The sequence below is a fragment of the Mobula hypostoma genome, chromosome 3 (genome assembly GCF_963921235.1).
Source record: "Mobula hypostoma chromosome 3, sMobHyp1.1, whole genome shotgun sequence".
In the NCBI taxonomy this organism is placed as follows: domain Eukaryota; kingdom Metazoa; phylum Chordata; class Chondrichthyes; order Myliobatiformes; family Myliobatidae; genus Mobula; species Mobula hypostoma.
In genome coordinates this window covers 9,439,439-9,453,814 of record NC_086099.1, presented here as the reverse complement: position 1 = coordinate 9,453,814, position 14,376 = coordinate 9,439,439, and the positions used below count along the sequence as shown (strand labels likewise).

General features: G+C 43.5%; 1 protein-coding gene across 3 annotated transcripts in view; it reads right to left on the bottom strand.

The window, feature by feature from the left end:
• Positions 1–14,376, bottom strand: part of dcc (DCC netrin 1 receptor) — a 1,425,388-nt gene that overhangs the window by 59,289 nt on the left and 1,351,723 nt on the right. For all 3 annotated transcript variants that reach the window (XM_063042623.1, XM_063042621.1, XM_063042622.1), the window contains exon 23: positions 5,053–5,215. In XM_063042623.1, coding sequence (XP_062898693.1) covers positions 5,053–5,215 — 163 coding nt within the window. The remainder of the gene's footprint in view (positions 1–5,052; positions 5,216–14,376) is intronic.

Sequence of the window (14,376 nt, the reverse complement as noted above, 5' to 3'; positions counted from 1 at the left end):
TTGTCACCACACATTTTGGCACCAACATAGCATGCCCACAATGATCAGCAGAACAATGCAAGCAACGACAACAACAAATCAGAATGACAATAGGTAGACAAGACCCTTTCCCATCCTTCCCAACCTCTATCCATTGAGCGGAGCTTAGGAGGATGATGGCGTTAAACCGAGACTCTTTTGCTTGCATCTTTGGAAACAGCTCTATTTCATTCTTTGATATCTCTTTTTTCCCTTTCAAGGTTCTTTTGACGACCTCGATCTGGAGTTACATGTTGACTTCAGTGCTTTGCGGAAGTGGGACCCACTCTCAAGACCTCACGACCGGCAGATTTTCAATATACTAAGTACGTGGCCTGGAAGACTAGCGTGCCTTCAGGGTGCAGGATTTTCGTGGCTCTGGAGGCGGGCGGATTTGAGGCCAGTGCCATTGCCTGATGTGTTTTGGGCATACACGGAAGATCAAAAGCAACAAGCTGACTGCTGGTTACGTGTCCAGAGACCCAAGTTCTTTGGGCACAGAGCTCAGAAAAAGCGATGCAACAGACATTTAACATCATTAATTAGTGAGTTGATTTGTTATGTCTCTGCTCTCACTGTGAAACGGGGACACCTCTTTTTCCCTAAATATGGAGAGAGAGAGCCTGTGGTATGTTACTCCTGTCGAATTCTCCTGTGGTAGGCTAGATGCAGGAAGATTGTTCCCGATGTTGGGGAAGTCCAGAACGAGGGGTCACAGTTTGAGGATAGAGGGGAAGCCTTTTAGGACCGAGATTAGGAAAAACTTCTTCACACAGAGAGTGGTGAATCTGTGGAATTCTCTGCCACAGGAAACAGTTGAGGCCAGTTCATTGGCTATATTTAAGAGGGAGTTAGATATGGCTCTTGTGGCTACGGGGGTCGGAGGTATGGAGGGAAGGCTGGGGCGGGGTTCTGAGTTGGAAGATCAGCCATGATCATAATAAATGGCGGTGCAGGCTCGAAGGGCCGAATGGCCTACTCCTACACCTATTTTCTATGTTTCTATGTTTCTATGTTGAATTAGGTGTAGTCTTTGGGGTACTTCAAGGCTGTGTCTTTATTGATGCTTTGCTACACGTTTGAGAGCTCGGTAGGGGGAGTGCCAATACTTTTTTTTGCTGGTGGGCTATGGGGGTTGTGGCTTTGCTGCTGCTTATGCGTGGGTGGGGGGAGCTTGGGGGGTCTTTGGGGTTCTAACATTTAACTGTCATTCATTCTTTGGGGCACTCCTCTGATTTCGTGGACGGTTGCGAAGAAAGAGAACTTCAGCATGTATATTGTATGCATTTCTCTGACATTAAAAGTACCTATTGAAACCTATTGACACACTCAGACAGACCACCATTTCCAGGACAGGTCACTTTCAGGTCCCCAGTCCTTTTCCTTGGATTCTTAGACCAGCAGACAGCAGAAGACATCTCATGATTTCTCAAGCACACTGCCTGCAGAAGTGGTAATGACTGTAACATTTAAGAGAAGTTTGGATAAGTATATGGATGGGAGAGGTATGGTGGCCGACCCAGGTGTGAGCCAATGGAACTCGGCAGAATAACAGTTTAGCATGGACTAGATGGGCCCATGTGCCTCTTTTTGTGATGTAGTGCTCTATAACTCTGCATATTGCAGTTTGGGTTCAGAGCAGGCTTATGAGCCTTCAAAAACCACACACGCATTAGCAATTTTTTGTGCTTCTCCAATTAAAATACCATGCTCAACTTTAGTTTACTTTCCTGCCTCACTGGAACCCATTCCACATTGACTGGAATTTCCGCCTCACTGGAAACCATTCCACAAATGAGTGGAATTTCCTGCCTCACTGAAAGCCGTTCCACAATTAACTGGAACTTCCTGACTCAACTGAATGCTATTTTCATTCTCTATGTAAAATCTTTGATTACCATGCAGGTCACCTGCATTAATAACTCCTAAAGTAACTCGATGTCAAATTACGTTTTATAATCACTCTTGTGAAGCACATATGATGTTTTATTACAGCACAGGACCAACATAAATGCAAGTTGTTTAATTGTACCAAGTGGTGCACTAGTCATTTCGCAATTAAACAATTTGCACAAAGCTACTATATTAAACTCCGCCTTGTTACTGTGGATATTAAGATAATTGTCTTACATGGACTGCCTTTACAATTCACACTTCAATATTTGTATAAACAAAATTAATATATCCCATGGCTAAGACAAGTAATAGGTCCTTTGAATATAGCAAATAATTTAAGATGAAATACGTCAGAACATATTGTATGAATAAATAAACTACACATATCTTTGATTTTTACCATGTCAATCAAAATATAATTTCACAGATCATAAATATGTCCTATGTTCTATGCCCTATTAACTGAATATTAGCAAAACTGAGCTGTCATCTGAAAATATTGTACACATTTCAGTGATAACAAAGGTAGTTTTAATACCTCTAGATCTGTGGTTCCCAACCTTTTTTGTGCCATGGACCAATCCCATTAAGGAAGGTATCCATAGACTTCAGTTTGGGACCCCCTGCTCTAGATAGACTGATTTAACTAGAGTCATAGAACACTACAACACAATCACAGGTCCTTCAGCCTATCTAGTCTGTGTTGAACTATTAATCTAGTCCCAACGGCCTGCACCTGGACCATAGCTATCTCTACCTTTCCCATCCACTTACCTATCCAAATTTAAAACAAACATAGAAACATAGAAAACCTACAGCACAATACGGGCCCTTTAGCTCACAAAGCTGTGCCGAACATGTCCCTACCTTAGAACTACCTAGGCTTTAACCATAGCCCTTTAATTTTCTAAGCTTATTGTAGCCATCCAGGAGTCTCTTAAAAGACCCTATCCTTTCCACCTCCACCACCGTTGCCGGCAGCCCATTCCATACACTCACCACTCTCTGCGTAAAAAAACTTATCCCTGACATCTCCTCTGTACCTACTTCCAAGCACCTTAAAACTATGCCCTCTCGTGCTTGCCATTTCAGCCCTGGGAAAAAGCCTCTGGCTATCCACACGATCAATGCCTCTCAATATTTTGTAACCTCTGTGATGTCACCTCTCATCCTCCGTCACTCCAAAGAGAAAAGGCTGAGTTCACTCAACCTATTCTCATAAGGCATGCTCCCCAATCCAGACAACATCCTTCTAAATTTCCTCTGCACCCTTTCTATGGTTTCCACATCCTTCCTGTAGCGAGGTGACCAGAATTGAGCACAGTACTCCAAGTGGGGTCTGACCAGGGTCCTTTATAGCTGCAACATTACTTCTCGACTCTTAAACTCAATCCCACGATTGATGAAGGCCAATGCACCTTATGCCCTCTTCACCACAGAGTCAACCTGCATAGCAGCTTTGAGTGTCCTATGGACTTGGACCCCAAGATCCCTCCGATCCTCCACACTACCAAGAGTCTTACTTAAATGTTAAAATCAAACTCACATCAATCACTTCTGTTGGCAGCTCATTCCACACTTGAACCACCCTCTCAGTGAAGGTGTTCCCCATCATGCTCCCTTTAATGTCTCACCTTTCACCCTTAACCTATGACTTCTAATTCTAATCTTACCCTGAAAGAGAAATATTTTCTCTTTGCTTTTGCTCATGCCTTCCAATCGACAGATCAATATTAAGTATAGAATCCTGTGATACACTCCACCCTTGGTTAAATCATGACTCGTAATGGTCAAATATTCTTGAAGCATGAGTTTAAATCCCACAGAGGCCCGGGTGGAATTTAATTCAATTAATTAAATAATCTGGCATTAAAAATAAAGCCTTAGTAACAACAAACACAAAACTGTTGGAACATACAGTGCTATACAAATGTCTTAGGCACATCTAGATATTGAGGTGCCAAAGACTTCACAGAGCTGTATTTGTCAATGTGGAGTGGAGAGCGAGTTTGTAAATCTGGCAGTAGGAACGGATTTTGAGAATGGCAAGGGTTGAGCACTGTGAGAAGGGTATGGGACAGGTGGCAGAGAAGGAGTGCCAGGGGGTGGCGCAGTGTAGGTGCAGACACACCCGTACTGAGACACCTGGCAAGGTCATTTAGTCATTACAGAATGTCTCTTGCATGCTTCCCGCTCTCTTTCCTCTCCTTTCCACTTTTTCTGATGGTGATTCCCCTCTCCCTGCCCGCTTCCCACTCTCAGTCCACAATGGAGACCCATACCAGAATCAGGTTTATCATCACTCACAAATATCATGAAGTTTGGTTTTTTTTTGTGTCAGCAGTACAGTGCAATACATCAAATTACTACAGTACCGTGCAAACGTCAGGCGCCCTAGCTATCAATATGTGCCTAAGACTTTTACACAGTACTCTACCTCTGAATTCCTTCCCCACCCCCCAACTTACTTTACACTTATAATTGTGTGGCCAAGCACAGCTCCAATGCCATCTTGCTGATGACATCGCTGCCGCTGGCCGAATCAAAGGTGGTGATGAATCAGCATATGGGAAAGGGACTGGAAATCTGGCAGAGTTATACCACATCTTTGAAATAGGGGAGGAAACTGGAGTATCCAAAGGAAACCCATGTGGTCATAGGGAGGATGTACAAACTTCTTACGGACAGTAGAGGGAATTGAACCTCTATCTCTGGTGCTGTAAAGCGATTGTGATACCCGCTACACCACCATGCTGTCCTTGTGGGTGTAGATGTCTCAGTTACACGCAGGTTAACACATAGACATCAGGTGAGGCACACAAAATGCTGGAGGAATTCAGCAGGTCAGGCAGCATCTATGGAAGTGAATAAACAATCGACATTTCAGGCCGAGATCCTTCATCAGAACCCTTCGTCATTAAGTCCGGATGAAAGGTTTTGGCCTGAAATGTTTATTCATTTCCATTGATGCTGCCTGACCTGCTGAGCTCCTCCAGTACCTTGTCTGTTTTAGTCTGGATTTCCAGCATCTGCAGAATCTCTTGTGTTAAACATCAGGTGACTTCCTTCTAATGTTACGACACTACGAGAATGTTCGTAAGGAAACAGCAATCAGGCATTAATGAAATGCAAACGTACTTTCTCTGCTGTGCTGAGGATCGACGGGTACAAATCACAGCAACAACGATGACCACCACGACTGTTATTGCTCCAATGGAGACCACGATGATCACCAGCAGATTTCCGTTCTTCTGAGGGGTCGCGCTGCCATGAGGCGGATGCATTTGACCAATAGGAGGCTCTGGAAGAAAAAAAAATGGCATGAAATATTCATTCAAAAATTGGTCCCAAAAATATAAACTGAGGACATTGGAAGAATTTTCTTAGCTTCAGAGATCATAGAACATCAGAGCATAGTACAGGCTCTTTGGCCCATGATGTTATGCCAACCTTTTAACCTACTCTAAGATCATTCTAACCCTTCCCTTCTACATAGGCTTCCATTTTTATATCATCCATCTGCCTATCTAAGAGTCTCTTAAATGTCTCTAATGTATCTGCCTCTATCACCACCCCTAGCAGCGTGTTCCATACACCTATCACTCTCTGCGTAAAAACTTGCCTCTGAAATCCACCCCCCGCCCCCCCCCGCATACATTCCTCCACCCTGGCTGTCTATTCGATCTATACCTCTTACTATCCTGTCCACCTCTATCACGTCACTTCTCATTCTCCTTCGCCGCAAAGAGCCCTGGCTTGCTCATAAGACATGGTCTCTAATCCAGGCAGCATCCTGTTAAATCTCTTCTGCACCCTCTCTAAAGCTTCCACATTGTTCTGATAATGAGTTTCTTCCAGGAGTACAATACCACAAAATGTCACAAAGGCAGAAGATAGAAAAGGCTGGAAACATGTACCACCAGACTTAAGGATGGCTTCCATCCAACTGTTATCAGACACTTGAACAGACCTCTTGTACAATAAGATCAGAATCAGAATCAGAATCAGGTTTATTATCACTGGCATGTGTTGTGAAATTTGTTAACTTAGCAGAAGCAGTTCAATGCAATACATAACATAGAAGAAATCAATCAATCAATTACAGTACAGGGTATACGTATATTGAATAGATTAGAAAATGTGTAAACAGGTGAAATTGCCAGGAAGTTCAGGAGAGGGTAGGCTACGTAAGGTGAGCATTTCTAATGCACTGAGTAGCAGCACCACTGATTGTGATAGAGTGGCAGGCCTGATTAGTACAACACTTCGTTCTTTTTCTATTTCAACTACGTTTCAAGAATTGCTGATCTCTCATTGACAGATTGCCAACAGGTCTGTAACAACCAGCCTCTTCCATTCAATCATTCTGCAGAAAGTGAGTTATCACAGAACAAGGGATAAATTAAAAACAAGAACTCTGTTGTTTTTCCAAGGCATGATCTTGTGAGCACCTTTCCAGAATCAGCTTGTCCAGTAAGAAGTCTTCACCGGGCATCTTTGTTCTGTCCACCTCAAAGACAGAATCTCCCAGTGGCCATCCAATTCAATTCAACTTCCTATTCCCATTCTGACATGCCAGTCCACGGCCCTCTCTACTGTCATGGTGAGGCCAAACTCAGGTTGGAGGAGCAACACCTCATATTCCATCTGGGTAGCTTCCAAATTGGTAGAATGAACATTGATTTCTCTGACTTCTGGTAATTCTTCACCTTTTCCCCTTCTCCCTTTTATCATTCCCCATTCTGGCTCTCCATTCACGCCTTCTTCTCTTCTCCTCACCTTCCCATCACTTCGCTCTGGTGCCCCTCCTCCTTCCCTTTCTTCCATGGTCCATTGTGCTTGCTTATTAGATTTCTTCTTATTGAGCTCTTTACTTCTTAAACCTATCAAATACCAGATTCTTACGCCACTTCCCCCCGCCACTCAGTGGCTTCACCTATCACCTGCAAGGTAATACTCCTCTCACTTTCCCACCATCTTATCCTGGTGTCTTCCCTCTTTCTTTCCCGTCCTTGATGAAGGACCTCAGCCTGAAACATTGACTGTTTATTTCTCCAAATAGATCCTACCTGACCTGCTGAGTTCCTCCTGCATTTTGTGTGTGTTGCTCCAAATTTTCAACATCTGCAGAATCTCGTGTTCACCATTTCTCCCCACAAAAAGATGTATCTGGGTCTCAGCCCGAAACGTCGACTGTACCTCTTCCTAGAGATGCTGCCTGGCCTGCTGCGTTACCAGCGACTTTGATGTGTGTTCCTATCTTTTATTATTGCCAGTGTCACATTACCAGGATACTGAAAGTAGCTAACTGTCCCTTTACATTTAGAGGAAGAAATATCAGCAATCCGATCTGAAATTTTGGGCAGCTGGGGTAAGTCTGAACAGTACCAAAGGCAGGGAAATTGACAATACCCATTTTGATATCATCTCAACTCCAGCATCCCATACCAACAAGAGTGTCCCGATGAAGGGCCTCGGCCCGAAATGTCCACTGTTGACTCTTTTCCATAGATGTTGCCTGGTCTGCTAAGTCCCTCCAGCATTTCATGTGTGTTACTAAGAGAATCCTCTTTCTTGCACCTGAGCAGTGCTTATGCTAATCATTGAAATCAGCTTGAACGAAGTGGTAAATATTGGAAGTAAGGTTAGTTGATTTGCAATCCACAGAAGATGCTCAGAAGGTAGTAGATACTGTAGATACTGGAAGTCGGGAGACAGATCATGGCAGGTGATGTTTCCTATGTTGAAAGGTTCACAATTCATACAATGAATATTTTGCTCAAGTCAAATGGATGTACCATCAGGCTTAAGGACAGCTTCTATCTGACTGTTAACAAACTCTAAAAACATTAGATGGACTCTTGACCTCTCAATCTACCTCGTTATGATCTTGCACAGTGTTGATTGGGTGGAGGGTGGAGATAGATCTCTACTAAAGGAGGTGTAAGGTGCTCCTTCCCTCTGCTAGCCTGCAGGTCACCCTTAGGCAAGGTGTAGCCTCTACTTAGCTCCCCTGATCAGGGTCATGTGAAGCCATTGGAGCAGGTGGTGGATGGTCCTATGAGCAGATGGTGCATATCACAGTCCCAGTTATGAGACCACTGATGCCAGGCAGACAATCTCTGAAGAGTATTGATAATGGCTGGGGTCACCCGTCTTGCAAAGACACTGCTCAGAAGAAGGCAATGGCAAACCACTTCTGTAGAAAAATTTGCCAAGAACAATTGTGGTCATGGAAAGACCATGACTGACACGTCGTACAACATGACACTTAATGATTATGTACTGCACTTTCTCTGTAGCTGTTACACTTTATTCTGCATTGTTATTATTTTACGTTGTTCTACCTCAAGGCAATAATGATTCGACCCACATGAACAATATGCAAGACAGGCTTTTCACCGTATCTCAGTACATGTGACAATAATGAACCAATTCCAAACTGAGTAAAGGATTTCAGAAATGAACTAGAAATTGCACAGTAGTACTGATATTGAAATGACATCCTCTTTTTGCTATGTCAGAGAACTATACTGACAGTGAGACGGAGACACAAGATACTGCAGAAGCAGGAATCTGCAGCAAAAAAATCTACAGGACTATGCAAAAGTCTTATGTAACTCAGATTAATTGAACCCAAAGATGTAATGTTAGAAAGCTCCATCTGTGGAAGGATGAAAATGAGATTTACAGAATTTAAAAAAAAAGAAAACTTGGATAAAAAAAAGCTATGCGAGAACGAGGTGTGGCTGATGCAGCGTGGGAAAGCGAGGGAAATGCAATAAACTATTAGAAACTAAAGATATATGTTGTTAAAAGTGGAGTTAATAGTTGGTATCTCTACCTTACTTACCTGAAAACCTCAGGGTGAAACCCCTGGAGGAGAAATGATAATGATAAAAGATCTACTAAAGCTACAGCTATAACAAGCAGCATCTATAACGAGACAATATCGGCAGAGACGAATGTCCACCATGGTAGATCTCTACCATGTAACCGGGAACTTAGTTCTGTTAAATCACACCAAGGAATTTGATCAGGTTTTTTTTGTATAAGTTTGTGAATTGACTTTTTGTGGATGGTCAACTACTCATCCAATGAACCAAGAAACAAGATGGCGAGCCACCCAAGATCGTGGAACGAGCGTGGGAATAAAATGTTTCATGTCATAGAGGATTTAATACGGTCATATGTATATGCTTATTTTTCATCTGAAGGATCTGAATTTGACTTTCTGCAAGAACTGATTATTTTTGCAAAGACTTTGATAAGTTATTGAATGAGATTTACTTTGTTTAAAAGTTGTGATGTTGGAGAATTGCTGTGAAAGGAGTTACGCTGTATAGATATATAACTTCTGAACTTGAATTTCAGTTTGTAGACATACTGACTTGAACTGAAACTGAAGTTACCATAATACTTAAGAATAGGAATTCAATTAGTTTTCAAATATAGGGAAGGTTAGTCTGTAAACCTTTAAATAGGAAATAACTTGAGACTTTTTTTTACCGTGCCCATGGTCTGCTCTTTATCAAATTACGGTATTGCTTTGCACTGTTGTAACTATATGTTATAATTATGTGGTTTTATCAGTTTTAGTCTTGGTTTGTCCTGTGTCTCTGTGATATCACTCTGGAGGAACATTGTATCATTGTTTAATGCATGCATTTCTAAATGACAATAAACGAGGACTGAGTGTCCTCACAATCTAAAAAAAATCTAATCTGAAAACTCTAGATCTAATTAGTTAGAGAAATTGGGATAACTAAGGTTCTTCTCCCCTCCCTTCCTTTTCAGTCCTGATTGAAAGGTCAGAGGAGGAAAGTGTGAGCAGCTTCAGGTTGCAGGGTATTAACAGCTCAGAGAATGTATCTCGGGCCCGACATAGTGATGCAATCATGAAGAAGGCATGCCACTGGCTATACTTCATTAGGAGTTTGAGCAGATTCGGTCTGTCACTAAAGACCTGCAAATTACTATAGGTGTACCATGGACAGCATTCTGACTGGTTGCTTCACCGACTGGTAAGGAGGCTCCAAATGCACAAGATTACAAGAGGCTACACAGGGTTGCAGACTCAGCCAGATCCATCATAGGCACAACCCGCCCCACCACTGAGGACGTCTTCAAGAGGCAGTGCTTCAAGAAAGTGCACCCATCATTAAGGATCCTCACCATCCAGGTCATGTCCTCCACCATCGGGGAGGAGATACATGAACCTGAAGACACACACTCAATGTTTTAGGAACAGCTTCTTTCCCTCTGCCATCATTGTTCAGAATGGACAACAAAGTTTTGCACTATTTATTTATTTTTGTAGCTGATAGTAACTTCTATTTCTCGCACTGTACTACTGTAACAAAACAAAAAAAAACATGATATATCTCAGTGATAATAAACCAGAGTATCAAACACTAAATGCTGGAGGAAGTCAGGAGGTCAGAAAGCTTCTCCCCTCTTCCTTTTCAGTCCTGATGAAGGGTCTTTGCTTAAAAAGGATCAGAGAGTGGAGGATCAGAGAGATCTTGGGGTCCGAGTCCATAGGACACTCAAAGCTGCTACGCAGGTTGACTGTGTGGTTAAGAAGGCATACGGTGCCTTGGCCTTCATCAATCGTGGAATTGAGTTTAAGAGCTGAGAGGGAATATTAGAGCTATATAGGACCATGGTCAGACTCCACTTGGAGTACTGTGCTCAGTTCTGGTCACCTCACTACAGGAAGGATGTGGAAGCCATAGAAAGGGCGCAGAGATTTACAAGGATGTTGCCCGGATTGGGGAGCATGCCTTATGAGAATAGGTTGAGTGTACTCGGCCTTTTCTCCTTGGAGCGACGGAGGATGAGAGGTGACCTGATAGAGGTGTATAAGATAATGAGAGGCATTAATCGTGTGGATAGTCAGAGGCTTTTTCCCAGGGCTGAAATGACTAGCATGAGAGGGCACAGTTTTAAGGTGCTTGGAAGTAATACAGAGGGGATGCCAGGGGTATGTTTTTTACGCAGAGAGTGGTGAGTGCATGGAATGGGCTGCCGTCAACAGTGGTGGAGGCGGATATGATAGGGTCTTTTAAGAGACTCCTGGATAGGTACATAGAGCCTCGAAAAATAGAGGGCCATGGGTAACCCTAGGTAATCTCTAAAGTAAGTGCATGTTCGGCACGGCATTTTGGGCCGAAGGGCCTGTATTGTGCAGTAGGTTTTCTATGTTTCTAAAAAGTTGATTATTTATTTATTTATAGATGCTTCCTGACTTCTCAAACTCCTCCAGCATTTTGAATTTGTTGTGCTGAATTCTCAGCATCTCCGGAACCTCGTGTTGATTCTGATTCTGAAATTCAAATTTTATTAGGCATACTTACAGAGCCAAGTTGTAATGTATTGCATAAAAGAATCCTCACAATTGTACAGTCATAAAACACCACAGCACATAAACAGGCCTTTTGGCCCATCTGGTCCTTGCCAAACTATTAATCTGCCTCGTCCCAATGACCTGCACCAGGACTATAGCCCTTGTAAAGTGAAGTAGGTTGTTGCATCAAATATACTATATTTAATAAAAGCCATTGATGCATTTTTCGGTAGTCTAGAGCCAGTGTGTGTGACGTAACAGAAATGGTTGCATCGCAGACAGTAGTTGGGTGGGATGCACTCATATCAGAGAGGAGAAACCCACCATCTGTGAGAGGAATTAGCAGCATCATTTTTCACGGATTATTATCAGCCTGTGGGGTGTAAAGGGTAGCACCTCTGGTGAAGGGGTTTGTTGTGCCCTGTCCGGTGCAGCTTACAAGCCTTTGATCCCATCAGGGCTCTCAGCTCTCACCTGTGGCTTCAAGTAGCTGTCTGCAGGTGACAGCAGCAGCATCCACTTTGACAGTCAGGCTAAACCAGGTGAGGATAGCCAGTGGGACTCACACCCAGGTGAGACAGGGACATGCCTGTCCCAGCATGCAAAGTCAGCTCTGGTGGACTGGGCGGACGAGCTCGACAGTGAGAGCCAACGGCCAGGAAGGCAGTTCTGCAACGCTCTCTGGAGATTGAAGGGCATGACAAGGTGCAGAAGAAATCATGGTCACCCACTGCAGCCAACTACTTGTACCACTGGAGCCAGAGCTCTGAGGTGGAGACCGTGGAACTACCCCAGTGCGACAGCTTTTTCATTTCAAAATCTGTCCCAGTACAGGTTTCCTGTCATCGTTAGATACGACAGACAACCAATATCAGCCAGCAAGACGAAATCTGCAGTTCGGAGCAACGCGTACAAGTACTGCAATCACCATCAAAGGTTGTTAGCACAGCAGGTAAAACACACTCATTGGAACCGAAATAGAATAATTAATCGCAGATTGCTACTTGGAGCAGTGAAAGCTAATCAAATGAAACGCGCCAGACAGTACTGTGAGGGAAGAAAAGAAAGGAGGGTGCAAGAGTGATTCATGATGCTTCTTCTATTCCTGAGGCCATGGTATTGTTTGTGAAGTTAAGCTACTGCCTTCCTTTTTATCAGATTCCTGCTGTTTATGATGGTCAAGATTTCAGAATGAGAATCAGAATCACGTTTAATATTATTGGCATATGTTATGAAATTTGTCCTTATGTGGCAGCAGTACAATGCAATACATAATCTTTTATAAAAACTATAAATTACTATAAGTACAGGAAAGTCTCAGGAACCAAGGTACCAGTAAGGAAAACCGACAAAAGCAATGTGGTGTACAGGCTCACCTGCGGAGACTTCAACAAGAACTACATCAGCCAGACAGGACTTAAGCTCTCAACTTGCTTACGGGCACACAGACTGATGGTACTTTCTCTGTCCGCCAGAGAAAGCAGGATCTCCCAGTGGCCACACATTTTAATTCCACATCCCATTCCCATTTTGATATGTCTATCCATGGCCTCCTCTACTGTAAAGATGAAGCCACACTCAGGTTGGAGGAACAACACCTTATATTCCGTCTGGGTAGCCCCAAACTGATGGCATGAACATTGACTTCTCTAACTTCCACTAATACCCCACCTCCCCCTCATACCCCATCTGTTACTCATTTTTATACACACATTCTTTTTCTCACTCTCCTTTTTCTCCCTCTGTCCCTCTGACTATACCCCTTGCCCATCCTCTGGGTTTTTCCCCCCTCCCCCTTTTCCTTCTCCCTGGGCCTTCTGTCCCATGATCCTCTCATATCCCCTTTGCCAATCACCTGTCCAGCTCTTGGCTCCATCCCTCCCCCTCCTGTCTTCTCCTATCATTTCGGGTCTCCCCCTCCCCTTCCCACTTTCAAATCTCTTACTCACTCTTCCTTCAGTTAGTCCTGATGAAGGGTCTCGGCCCGAAACGTCGACTGTACCTCTTCCTAGAGATGCTGCCTGGCCTGCTGCATTCACCAGCAACTTTGATGTGTGTTGGTATGCAGACATGATCCACTGTCACTGATCTCGGTACATGAAGACCGAGAGGGACACCGCAGAGGTTCTGGTGCAGGCAACCATGAAGCAGGCATGTGAATTTTTAGAAGTGTGGCTCTTTTCTGACAACTCCATAGATAAACATATTGAAACAGAAACCATTCATGAACCCCTAACAGCCAAAGAAATGGGAACCAATGGAACTTAAAAATCAACTGAAAGGGTAACCAATCACGACTGGAGCAAGCAAATGGGAGCCTATTTAAATGCAAGCACTGCCAGAGAGAAACACCAACTGTGCACTGAGGGTGTCACCTCGACTGGTGATGAAACATCTGCAGGCTAATTGCCGAGCTAGGAGAACACCACAACATCAAACACCTTAACCTATGAAGTCACCTCTCATCTTCCTTCGTTCCAATGGAAATGTCCTTGCTTGCTCAAGTTTTCCTCACGAGACAATGCAGCAGAGACAGTGTGGGTGGTATTGTTCAGTTCTTTGAGATGCCTGACGTGGAATCACCAGGCCTCAGAAGCATCAGGAAGGACAGAGATTTTATTTTATTTAGAGATATAGTGCAGAACAGACCCTTCCAGCTCAGTGAGTCGCACCACCCAGCAACACACTGATTTAACCCTAGCCTAATCACAGGACAATTTGCAATGTCCAATTAACGTGCCAACTGGTCTATCTTCTGTCTGTGGGAAGAAACAGGAGCACCGGGAGGAAACCTATGCGCTCATGGAAGAACGTACAAAATTCCTACAGACAGAGTTGTTATTGAATTCCGACTCCTCGACCTGTAATATTATCACGTTAACTGCTATGCTATTGTGGCATCAGATCACCATTACCATGAGTCTTGTGGTCCTGTTTTCAAGAACTCATCTTCTCTTTTGATCAAAGGCAGAGGATAATGGTGAATTTAATCATTGATATCTGCCGTTCTCAAGATATGGGATGTAGTTCACAAGTTTCAGGATCCCACCGTGCAACCTCATGGCTGGACAGCAGAAAAGGTCTGGACGTCGACGTGTAACATCATTTACACC